Source organism: Mycteria americana, chromosome 12, assembly GCF_035582795.1.
Source record: "Mycteria americana isolate JAX WOST 10 ecotype Jacksonville Zoo and Gardens chromosome 12, USCA_MyAme_1.0, whole genome shotgun sequence".
Lineage (NCBI taxonomy): Eukaryota > Metazoa > Chordata > Aves > Ciconiiformes > Ciconiidae > Mycteria > Mycteria americana.
Genome location: NC_134376.1, coordinates 1,203,150 through 1,215,576, shown reverse-complemented (window position 1 = coordinate 1,215,576; position 12,427 = coordinate 1,203,150). Strand labels below are relative to the sequence as shown.

At 39.6% G+C, this 12,427-nt stretch overlaps 1 protein-coding gene across 6 annotated transcripts in view; it reads left to right on the top strand.

Moving 5' to 3' along the window:
• The window catches only part of RBBP6 (RB binding protein 6, ubiquitin ligase), a 31,692-nt gene extending 19,713 nt beyond the window's left edge, over positions 1-11,979 (top strand). For 4 of the 6 annotated variants that reach the window (XM_075515280.1, XM_075515277.1, XM_075515279.1 and 1 more), the window contains 10 exons: positions 400-572; positions 1,324-1,427; positions 1,817-2,175; positions 3,274-3,370; positions 3,451-3,529; positions 3,626-3,683; positions 4,845-5,210; positions 5,568-5,669; positions 7,107-8,855; positions 9,988-11,979. In XM_075515280.1, coding sequence (XP_075371395.1) covers positions 400-572; positions 1,324-1,427; positions 1,817-2,175; positions 3,274-3,370; positions 3,451-3,529; positions 3,626-3,683; positions 4,845-5,210; positions 5,568-5,669; positions 7,107-8,855; positions 9,988-11,557 — 4,657 coding nt within the window. In that variant the 3' untranslated portion in view covers positions 11,558-11,979. The remainder of the gene's footprint in view (positions 1-399; positions 573-1,323; positions 1,428-1,816; positions 2,176-3,273; positions 3,371-3,450; positions 3,530-3,625; positions 3,684-4,844; positions 5,211-5,567; positions 5,670-7,106; positions 8,856-9,987) is intronic. The other 2 variants (XM_075515282.1, XM_075515281.1) reach the window with 1 other exon arrangement.
• Positions 11,980-12,427: the final 448 nt, after the last annotated feature.

Genomic DNA, 12,427 nt, shown 5'->3' with positions numbered 1-12,427 from the left:
AACATAGACTTCTTTCAGTTATAAAATGTAATTACTCAGAGACTAGCTTTATCCTCAGCCTGCAACTTACATTTACCCTCTGGCAAAGGAGAGAGGGAATTAATTTCGTCTGATTTCTAGCTGTCAAAAAAATATTTTTTTTAGTCTGAGCTAATTTCTTAGTTGATCCAATGAATGAGAGAGTTCTGCAGAAGGAAAGTTGTGTGTACCCCCCCCCCCCCCTTCTAGTGTTGCGGCTGTAGAAAAGTAGTTTAAACTAAATGCCTGTCTTTTAGAAGGCTAAGATGGAGTGAGAAGAATTCCATCTATTCTCTTCCTCTGATAAAATACACAGCTTGGAAAAGTTTCCGTTTACCCATCTTTAATTTTTTTCTTTTTCTTTCCCCACCCTCCCTCCAGGGAAGCTTATGCTATAGGAAAGAAGGAAAAGCCTCCCTTCTTACCAGAGGACCCGTCCTCCTCCTCAGAAGAAGATGATCCTATTCCAGATGAGTTGTTGTGTCTCATTTGTAAGGATATAATGACGGATGCAGTTGTTATTCCCTGCTGTGGAAACAGCTATTGTGATGAATGTAAGTGTTATTCCCATGTTTGTTAACTCAAAACATCAAATCTGGTCTTCTGAAAGCAGAAATAGGAGATAACGAAATAACTTTGTTACCAGCTCTATTTAATACTTAAGTATACACTGAATAGGAAAGGACTCTTCTCATATATATTAAAAAAAAAGGCAGAAAGCTTTATTCCCCTTTTATGTATCTAGTTAAATCCTCTTTACTTGCGGGAGGACGAGCATGAGAAGAGTGCATAATTGTGCGGGTGATTACGGTATTAGGTATCGAATGCATTTTGTTTGTCCACAGCCCTTTCTCTCAAAAAAAATTACATATCCAACTCTGCTTACTCACTGTGGTCTGCAACAAATGACTAGTTAGGCATTTAATTCGCAATCTTCTCCACAGGAGAGTTGGTTAAAACCTTCAGAACTCAAACCTACTAATGGTTTTTTGAAATGTGTTTTATGCATTAACCTTGAGGTTGGTGACTTCTCACTGTACTAGATAGTGGAAAAAAGACTAGTCAAAACATCAAGACACAGCCTACTCTACATTTTCAAATGTTACAATAGTGAAGTATCAAAACTGTATAGTTATTTGCTGCATACTAGAAATTTTTTACACTGTTGAACGTTTATAGCTTCATGTTCTCAATTCAAGACCATAGTCACCCGTTAATCATATACGTGTTTTTATAATTGATTAGAACCCAAAAAATTTGCTTAGTTTGGCTAAAAACTATTTTGATGATTCTGATTATTCACAGGTATTAGAACAGCATTACTGGAGTCTGAGGAACACACATGCCCAACATGTCATCAGACAGATGTTTCACCTGATGCTTTAATTGCTAACAAGTTCCTACGCCAGGTAACGTTGATGACTTTTACATAAACTGTAAGAAAAGTCTTATTTGTAAAAAGCTGAAAGGGAAGAAAATATTAATTTACATCTCCTTAAGCAAGGCTAAATTGAATAAGGCTAAATTTACTTTCCAAACACATTATCTATTGTTACAGAAGCTTACAACTGTTTAGAGACAATCTGGCAAATTCAGGTCACACTTTCGTTTAACATGATTGCCTCACTTTCAAATTCGCTGTTACTGTTAATGTGATGTGTTCGTATATCTGTATGTTGATTTATTTTTGGATTAATAGCATTTGCAGGAACACACAAGTAATTTTACTCTGTGGAGGCTTTTCGCATACCTACTGAAGTTTCATATTACCTTTTTGTAAATGTTTTTCTGCCTCTAGGCTGTGAACAACTTCAAAAATGAAACTGGTTACACAAAAAGGCTCCGTAAGCAGATTCAGCAGCAACAGCAGCAGCAGCCACCACCACCACCACCACCTCCACCACCCCTAATGAGACAAACAATAACACGCAACCTGCAGCCTCTACTCCGGCCAACAATTTCCAGACAGCAGGATCCACTAATGATACCATTAGCTTCTCTGGCTTCTCGTTCTGCTGCTGCTTTGTCATCGTTGGCCCCTGGTCAGTCATCTGTGGCAGCTGGGCTGCCAGTAAATCCGTCTTCTGTTGTTGTTTCTGATCTCCCTCCAGCAGTGTCCCTATCTCTCCGTGGTGAAAAGCCAGATGGACCTTTTCGGTAAGTAAATCTGTAGATCAACATGAATATAAAAGACACCAAAATGCTTAAGTTAGATTTTTCTTCTTGAGCTTCTCAGCTAGCGATTTATATATCATTAGTGACAGTTCCAGATAATTGTGGAAGTTCTGGTTTTTGTTTTTACTTATCAAAGTGTCCTTATTCAAAGTTGGAAGTGTGCCCCATGCAAGAATTTTCTCAGAAGTATTTCTTGTTTGGTTCCCTTATCAGTCATTCAGTACAGGTTTACCCTGAAAGAGGAACTTTTTTTTTCCCAGGAGACCTTTGATTTTAAGTGGCTAGCAAGTCCTAAAGTAACCATTTAGTTATGTCAAACCTTCTTGAGTGCATTAATTTCTCTTTAGTACTGAGGAAATAATATTTTCATTAAAAGTGTAAAAGCACGATTCTAGGTAAAATCGACCAGGTGTTTTCACATTACTTTTTTCTACACTATTTCTATCATCAATATTATTATAAGTCAGAGTCATCCTCAGTAATATGCAGTGTAGTCAGTGTTGCATAATAAGCATTGAAACACTGTAAATTTGAAATATTTACAAACATGAAAGTCTAAGTTTGCAACCCAGTGAAGTCATATGAAAGTACATTAGAAATCTGTACTACTGTTTAGGGCTTATATCCTTTCAACTTTATGCCTTGAATGCAAATAGCCACTCTGTCCAGAAGACTGTCAGGCTCAGCTGTACCGTTGAATACAAAGGATCACGATTCCAAAGAACGTCTAAGGCAGCCTCTGAGCTAGCACATAAACATTTCTTAATAGAATTTCAGTTCTTGCATCTTCCAAAACTGAGATTCAGAGTGTGGGCTATACCTGCTCTACTCCTTTCATGTGCAGCTAGCTTAATAAAATATTTTTCCAGTGAGCTTTCTCTTTAAATGTCAGTAGTCCAAATAGACTTCTCATCAGTGCTTCATTTGGAATTGGCCGATTCACATTTGTAAATCTGGTGAAGATTATTTTTAAATTTTTTTTCCATTTGCAGTAGTCAGCCTTTTCTCACCTTGGACTTTATATTCAAGTAGCACTTCAAAACAATTTTTGAATAATAAAAAATTGGGTTTTTGTTGTAGTGATGCCGATACTGTTATACCTCCTGCTGCTCTGGTGACCGCTGCTGAACTTTCTAAATCTTCCTCTCTGTCAATCAGCAGTTTGTTGGAAGAGAAGGTAAATTTTATTTCAACATATGTAATGATTCTTGTATTTTAGTAGAGCTTATTTTCTAACTGTTTGCATTTATTCACAAGGGCTATCAGGTTCCTGTACTGCGACAACCAGCATTACCAAGTCTTCTGGGCCCTCAAGGACAATCAATACCCACAACTGGTACGTAACTATAACTTCAGAATTTCTTCTAAAAAATTATCTTCAGATAAACTGAATGGGGTTTTTGTTTTTTTTTTCCTCTCCCCACTCCAAAAGGTCATCCAATGAGAGCCAGTACCATTCGTTCAGCAGGTGGCAGACCATGCTGGGAACTGTAAGTATTCTACAGAAATTCAATATATTACTACTTGTAACCTGTTAAATTAGGCCATAACACATAACTTATACAACAGCTCATTTATAATGAAATAAGTATGCAGAGACAGTTGTGGAGAATACAAGTGGTAATTAATTTTTAAATGGCTTAATTTGAATTGGCTTTAACAAAGGGGATCTGTGCTTGCAGTAAGATTATTTAAAATAAAACTCCAGTACATAATTGAAAAGAGGACTCTGAAAAATGAACACTTTTTGAGGAAACCATAATTACATATAAAAATTAAATATAATTAAAAGATCAGATGAAAAGCCAGTCTTTTGATTACTGGCTGAATAGGGCTGAAGAAATTGATTTCCCAGTAGAAATCAGCCTCCAACATTCTTTCTTTAACAACTTAGTTGATACCGCTGGAGCAAATTATTGGAAAAGTCAGCGCTGTTATTTTATGACAATTTTGAATTTCTTCAATTTAGTCATCTCAAACAGCCAAGCTGCTTTCTCTCAGTTGGAGAGAAGTCTGTTTTATCTATTACTGCAGTGTCAAGTTAGTCCTTCTTTTGGTATATATTTGTTATAGATAGATTGTAAAGGTGCATTGTGTTTATAAAGTCTTAAAGATAAATCAAAACAAAAACCAGGATCCATCCCACAGATTATCTAAAATCTCAAAATCGCTAAGCAAGAAAGTAACGATTCAGGGACAAGAACGGGCCAAATGCATCATCATGAGGCAACAACATAGGAAGTGTATGTGGGAGAAGTTAAACGAAGTTCAAGAGAAGATAACTTAATATTTGTGCAGTCCTTTGAAGATCAGCAGTGTGAAGGATTAAGTGTATCAAGGAGTGGCAGAGGCGCGGTGGGCACTTGGCACATGGGAGGTGGGCGTCTCTTGAGCATGGGCAGCCTCCATCCACAGTCGCAAAGCTGAGTATAAGGAGAGAAGACTGAGGGGACTGTTGGGGGTGAGGATGTGGAAGGCAAGTCTGAGGATCAAGAAGTGAGTGTAGTGTCAAATGAACAGCAAGCAGGGAAAAAAACGCTTAAGTTGAGAACAAGAAGTGCTCGCCACCATGCTCCCACTTCCTCCGCTTTCCTCTTTAAAATCAGGGCAGAGTGTAGCAAACAGTGACACATGTTTTTGGGTTTCTTTAGAAGTTCAAATCGAGGACGCCCGCACAGTGAACGTACCCAAAGGACTCAGGCCCCAACACTACCAGCATCGACACCGGTCTTTGTGCCTGTGCCTCCACCTCCCTTGTATCCTCCACCACCCCATGCACTTCCTCTTCCTCCGGGGGTACCACCACCACAGTTCCCTCCTCAGTTTCCACCTGGTCAGCCTCCATCTGCTGGGTACACTGTCCCCCCTCCAGGATATCCCCCAGCTCCTGCAAACATGTCATCAGCTTGGGTACCAACAGCAGTACCAGCGGCTCATTCAAATACCATCCCAACGACACAAGCACCTCCTTTATCTAGGGAGGAGTTTTACAGAGAACAACGGAGACTTAAAGAGGAGTAAGTATTTGGCTCAATGAAGTTGCGTTGTTTTTCATTTTTGTATTTCGATAGCGTATCAGACTGCAGTTACACTAAAGTGCATCTGACATAAGCAAAAATGACATAGTGTTTTTTCCAATATACTTTTTCGTTGCAGATGGTAAACATGCAAAGCTAAAACAAGACAAATGTAATTCTAAAACTTTCCCTAAAACTTGTAGGAATTCTAAACTGTTTTTGCTTAAATAGGATGTTCACCTTTTGCATTTGCATGCAGTATACATTTTCTCATATTGGCCATGTTTTGTTTCTTGATGTCTTTTTTTAATAAAGGTCAAACTATAATTGTAATAAAGGTCAAACTTATTTTAACAGGGAAAAGAAAAAGTCCAAACTTGATGAGTTTACAAATGATTTTGCTAAGGAATTGATGGAATATAAAAAGATTCAAAAGGAGCGTAGGCGTTCGTTTTCCAGGTAACTGCTTTACATGTCCGTAATGGAGAAGCAGATTGTCTAGAAGAATCAGGAGGAGTTCCACTCCACCTCTCTATCGTTAGATGGATTGGATGATTCAAGGGATTAGCAGAGATAGGAGTTTCATATGTAGGTTACTAGCTCAAATATGGCAGAGATTACAGTTGACTGATAGTTCTAATTTGGCAGCCGTTGTTAAGGAGCAGGTATCTCTTTTACTAAAGCTTCTCTGCAATGACATCCTTCACCTCCTGACAGCCGGGAGGAGGCTGGGAACGGAATAGGTGTAGTTGCTGGATTTTCTGCGTCTCCCTATTCTGATTGTAACCATTACCTCAAAGCACTTCGGAGGAGATATGTGAGAGAAATTGTCTTCATTTCCTCTTTTGTTTATCTCATGTGGATACACGGAGAGATTTTAACCTGGACTGCAAACTGGTGGCTTTCGCTAGTGTTTTGTTGACATTGTTAAATTTTCCTTAGGAATTAAAAGATCAGACTTGGTTTTAAGGAAATCTTAAAATGGTGAAGGACTTCAAGAGGAGGAATGATGCTAATGAACATATGCAGAATAATGTGAAATGGTTCTTTAAAAAATAATAAAAGAAAAAACTTGTGAAGAAAAAGCTCAGGGTAGCTGATGTTTTCTATCCCCAAAAATCGGTTGGGCAGGAGTCTGAATAGCTCTCTATTAGTAATGCTGTCAGTATCTTTCCTAGAGTAATGGCATTGAGTCATAGTAGTAGGGGCTGAGTTTAGAAGCTTTTAGTTATGATCTCTCTTGAAATGCGGTCACTAGCCTTGGTTAGAGCTAGGGTTATGTGCAAAAGTTTGCTAGCACATCTGGCTAGAAGTGTGGATTAAATAGTCCTGTATATAGGATTGCAGGACAAGTATTTTGCATCCTGTACAAATTACCAAATAAGTAGTGAAGTTAAATAGACTAAGCTGGCATTTTAAAATTGAGCTTTACTGTCTTCAGGCTAAGTTGTGTTTTCTTGATGTTTGATACTGCACTGTAGCCATTAAGACTTGCTCATTTTGCATCTTACTGCAACAAAAATGATTTGCACTGCATGTAGTTGCTGAGTAGTGAAAAATGTGCGCGTTCACGTACCAGTAGAGGCCAGCATACACCACCTTAAATCAATCAATAGCTGTGGTAGTTCATGTGATAGAAGTGAGTAGAAATAGACTTACCCTTCCTGTATGTTTTTACACTAACAAAGCAGCAGCTGTTCTGTCTTGTAAGCAGAAACTTTTACATGTTATCAAGTTCTTCAGTTCGCAGTAGTGTTATGTCAGCAGCTGAAAGAAGCTTTGACATAAGCATATGGAGAGGAAAAAAAAAACCAAATTTGGGAGGAAAAAAATTGGGGAGAGTGACTGTTTTGAATTAACTTCATTTATGTTTTTTTGTGTTGTGTTTTTTTTAAGGTCCAAGTCTCCCTATAGTGCTTCATCTTACTCTAGAAGTTCATATACGTACTCCAAGTCAAGATCAGGTTCTTCCCGCTCTCGCTCCTACTCCCGATCATTTAGTCGCTCTCATTCTCGTTCCTACTCACGATCACCACCGTATCCAAGACGAGGCAAAGGGAAGAGTCGTAACTACCGTTCTAGGTCAAGGTCGCATGGTTATCACCGTTCAAGGTCGAGGTCACCCCCATACAGAAGATACCATTCACGGTCCAGGTCTCCAGTATTTAGAGGCCAGTCTCCCACTAAACGGACTATACCTCAAGGGGAAGGAGAAAGGGAGTATTTTAACAGATACAGAGAAGTTCCACCGTATGATATGAAAGCTTACTATGGCAGATCTGTTGACTTTAGAGATCCCTTTGAAAAGGAAAGATACAGAGAATGGGAAAGGAACTATAGAGAATGGTATGAGAAGTTTTACAAGGGCTATGCTGTTGGCGCTCAACCTCGACCTCCAGTAAATAGAGAAAACTTTTCTCCAGATAGGTTTGGTCCACCTGGGACCAGACGAGAGAATTCACCGTATGCTCGGGGACGTAGGGAGGATTATCCTGGTGGGCAGAGCCACCGAAATCGTAATATTGCTGGAAATTACCCTGAAAAACCTTCTGGAAGAGAGACCCATGGCATCAAAGATCCTACAAAATCAAAAGAGAAGGAGGTGGAAAATCCGTTGGGAGATGGCAAAGGAAATAAACACAAAAAACACCGGAAGAGAAGAAAAGGGGATGAGAATGAAGGATTTCCCAGTGCTGAGTTATTAGAAGGTGCGAGAAAACCAAGAGAACCAGTTACAGCGGAAGATGTTAAAACAGACTCTCTGTTCATGCTCCCAAGCAGAGATGATGCCACCCCTGTGAGAGATGAACCTATGGAAGCAGATTCTATTGCTTTCAAACCGGTGTCTGAAAAGGAGAAGAAAGAGAAGGATAAGCCAAAAGCAAAAATCGACAAGACAAAGCGGAAGGTAGAAGTGGCTGTTCCTCCTAAGAAAGACAATACAGTAAAACCAGCTAAAGCTTCCCAAGAGAAGGTGGACGCCGATCGTGAAAAATCTCCTCGAACGGAACCTCCTGTGAAGAAAGTGAAAGAGGAGTTGCCAAAGACAGACAGCGTTAAAACATCTTCCTCTCAAAAGGATGAGAAGGCTCTTGGTACCCCACGGAAAGTTCACCCAAAAGTGACAAAAGATCACCCAGAAACCAGACCAGCTAAGGAGGAAAAGGCAAAGAAAGACCATCCAAAAGAAACCAAGTCGGAGAAGCCCTTCAACAAAGAGGACAAGTCAAAAAAACCTGCAGAAAAAAGCAAACCTTCTGATGCAAAACCTGAAAAAAGAAAAAGAAAAGCAGATGAAAAGGTTGATAAAGAACACGAAGCCACTTCCGTAAAGGCCTCTAAACCAGAAACTGCTGAATCGAAAACATCGCCGAAGGGGAAGACTGAGCCTGATGGTGAAAAAGGAGAGCGAACTCCGGAAAAGGATAAATCTGCTTTTCTTAACAACCCCGCAAAAAAGATTAAACTTAACCGAGAAACTGGCAAAAAGATTGTGAGTGGAGAAAATGTGCCACCTGCAAAAGAACCTGTTGAGAAACCTGAGCCAAGCAGCAGCAAAGTTAAACAAGAAAAAGCGAAGGGAAAAGTCAGAAGAAAAGTAACAGCAGCTGATGGATCTAGTTCAACTCTTGTAGATTACACCAGGTACCTGATAATTTCTTTTCCTATTCTTTCTTTCCTCCCCGCACCCCCCACTCCCAATGTAAAATTCTTTATGGTGACTAATGAAAGGAACAGCTAAATCTGTGCTAAATGAGTGAATAATCTGTGATCTTTCCTGTTAAACTGTACTTGGGTCAAAATCAAATTTTGTTAAAACAAGCAATCTGTACCGCACAGAAAGCTAATGAGCTTAATTCATTGGTGACGTGTTTGACCCTTACTTCTGGGACTGGTTTTCCCCTCTTCTTCTTCATTACATGTTGACTCTTTGAGGAGTCCCCTCTGTCTTCCTTCAAATCCAGCTTACTGCTAAAGGCAAGGATAACAGACATGTCTATACCATGCAATATTTTGCATTCCAAAAATTGCAAGGTACTGTAATGATCTACTTTTGTCAGTATGACATGAAATTATATCTTGCAGAAATAGCAGCTTGGTTGCCAATATATTGTACTGATTTTAGCTTTGAGCACAGTGCCATGTTGACAGAGCTACACTGCTTCCAGCTCAGTGCCAACTTTTTTTGGCACTTACTGTGGAGATCTCTCTTCTATATTCCATTGAGTGACATGTGGAGGGGGAAAAAAAAAGTGATCTAGTGTGGAGCTGTTATTACTTACATTTCAGCGTCTAAAGAAGCAGGACTCAAAACATTCAAGACATCGCTGGAGGCTTAAGATAGTGTCTTGATATTCTAAAAAGTTTTTAAAACGCACATTTTTCTAAAGAAGAACACTGGGACATGAGGACAAAACTTTGGTTGTGTATACCTCTCCACAATTGCTTGCTTACATGTTGAAACAAGAATGTGTATCTAATTTATCTGCCATTGGTAGAAATAGGACATGAAGGAATTACCAGATCAGACAGTCCCCAATCTGATAATCTTGTGTCTTTGTTAATTAAATGTATAGTAGGAAGATACTAAATTAATTGATTGCTCATAATCTTAGCTAGTGGACTCATCCTTTCTCTTGTCTGTTCCCTTAATTGAACATCTTTTGAAAAAATACTGAAGATACAGAATTGAAACAACAGCCATTGTATAAAATGTGACAAAAGATGGTGGTGCGTGTATCTCGCCCATTATTAATGTATGCTTTTTTCCTCTTAGCACTAGTTCTACTGGAGGAAGCCCCGTTAGAAAGCCTGAAGAAAAGCCAGATACAAAACGAACTGTCATTAAGACCATGGAGGAGTATAATAATGATATAACAGCCCCTGCTGAAGACGTCATTATTATGATCCAGGTCCCTCAGTCAAAGTGGGATAAAGATGACTTTGAGTCTGAAGAGGAAGACATTAAAACTACGCAGGTGCCCACAAACGTAGGAAAACCTGCTAGTGTTATAAAAAATGTGAGTGCTAAGCCACCTAACCCCATAAAACACAATGAAAAAGAGACGGAGCCTTTGGAGAAAACGCAGAAAACTACAAAAGAGGTGAGTTATGAAAGCTCCCAGCACGAGGCAAAAAGTTCAAAAAGTTCGATGTCGAATGAAAAAGGAAAAACCAAAGACCGGGATCATTCTTTGTCAGACAAGGACACTTCTGAGAAGAGAAAAAGCAGTGTTCAGCCAGAAAAAGACCACTCAGAACGTGCAACTGAGCAAGGAAATGGAAAAAATATTTCTCAATCTTCCAAAGACAGCAGATCTTCAGAGAAACATGATGCTGGCCGTGGATCCACTGCTAAAGACTTTACTCCTAACCGAGACAAAAAATCTGACCATGATGGCAACAGAGATCATTCTAGTTCCAAGCGTAGAGATGAAAAGAGTGAATTAGCAAGGAGGAAAGACTCCCCTTCTCGAAACAGAGAATCTACGTCAGTACAGAAAAGTAAGCCAAGAGACGAACGAGCAGAGCCGTCCAAAAAGGGCGCTGGAGATGCCAAAAGGGGCAGCTACAGTCCTCCGCGTGAGCGGAAGCAGTCTGATCACAAAGCTGCTCACGATTCCAAGCGTACATTGGAGGAACACAAACCTCTAGATAAAAATTCAGGAAAAGAGAAGGAGAAGCATGTACCAGAAGTAAAGAGCAATAAAGAGAAAGAGCCAGGTGGTAATAAACCACCGTTGAGACAAGAATCGCCAGAAGTAAAAAATGAGAAAGAGAACGTGACTGGACAAACCGATAAAAGTGTTGTCAAGCCTAAGCCTCAGGTAAGCAGCTCCTCACGGCTCTCTTCTGATCTAACTCGAGAGACTGATGAGGCTGCCTTTGTACCAGACTACAATGAAAGTGACAGTGAGAGTAATGTATCTGCAAAAGATGAGGAAGCTGCAGGGAAAAACCCTAAAGAACCGAAAGAAAAGGCTGTTGATAAGGTGAAAGAGGATGCAGCCGCACCTCCTGCAGTTGACCAGCCTGAAGCAAGCCGAAGTCAAAGTCAAAGCAGTCCCAGCGTTAGCCGCAGCCGTAGTCAGAGCCCTTCCGAGAGTCAGACTCGAAGCCACAGCAGCAGTGCCAGCTCAGGAGAGAGTCAAGACAGCAAGAAAAAGAAAAAGAAAAAAGAAAAGAAGAAGCACAAGAAGCATAAGAAACACAAGAAGCATAAGAAACACATTGGCAACGAAACGGAATTGGAAAAGAGCCAAAAACACAAACACAAGAAGAAAAAGTCCAAGAAGAGCAAAGATAAGGATAAAGATGACCAAAAAGTGAAATCTGTCACTACATAGAATGACAGATAATAAAAAATGACTTAATTCCTAAGTCATCTGTATTAAATTTTGTTAAAATGTAAACGAATTCAAGCGTTGTAAATAATGACATGAAAGACCCTGTGCTGCACTTAAAATATTGCTGCTTGATTATTTGATTTTTACATCAGAGCTTTATAAAAGTGAACATTTTGTACAGAATTGTGAGTTGTGACCATGTAACATGAAAGGTTTTGCTGGGGCATCTTATTTTTAACCACCGTTAATTAGTTTGGGTGGAGTTTACTGTACTGTGAAAATTTTCACATTTGAATTTTTTTTTAATTGCCTGGCAGAAGAAGCTGGTATCAGTTATAAAATATCAGCAGAATGATTTGCAGAATACATTACAGCCCTGTTATGTCACTTTTTGATTACAATAAAAAGTTTTCAGTAAACTATCCAATGTGATGAGATTTCCCGTGATAGCTGAACATTAGCGGAGAAAAGACTAGTGACAAAAAAAGCTACCTGTGAAAGCTTGCTGGTCGCTAACGTGGGTGAAAAATAACATGTCGGCAGGTCTGATTTTGAAAAGGCTGGGAGGACTTTAAACCTTTGGAACTGATGCGATGCAGGGAGGTGCTGCTGAGAGGTGCACTTTTTTTGTGGGCCGAGTGGACTTGGTTTTGTATCATAAGAGGCAGCGTCTGGCCCCACACACACAGCCACTCTTAACAGCCGGTACTGACCGCTTAAAGTAACGTTCTGTAGGAAGCTGTCACGTGGACGTTGTTCCGGTTTGTTTAGAAAGCTGTTGTCCTTTGCCAGCAAACATTTATACATATTTTACAGTGCCCTGTAATCCGTATTTGCTCTCATAATGATGCTGATCACCAAGGTGTTTGT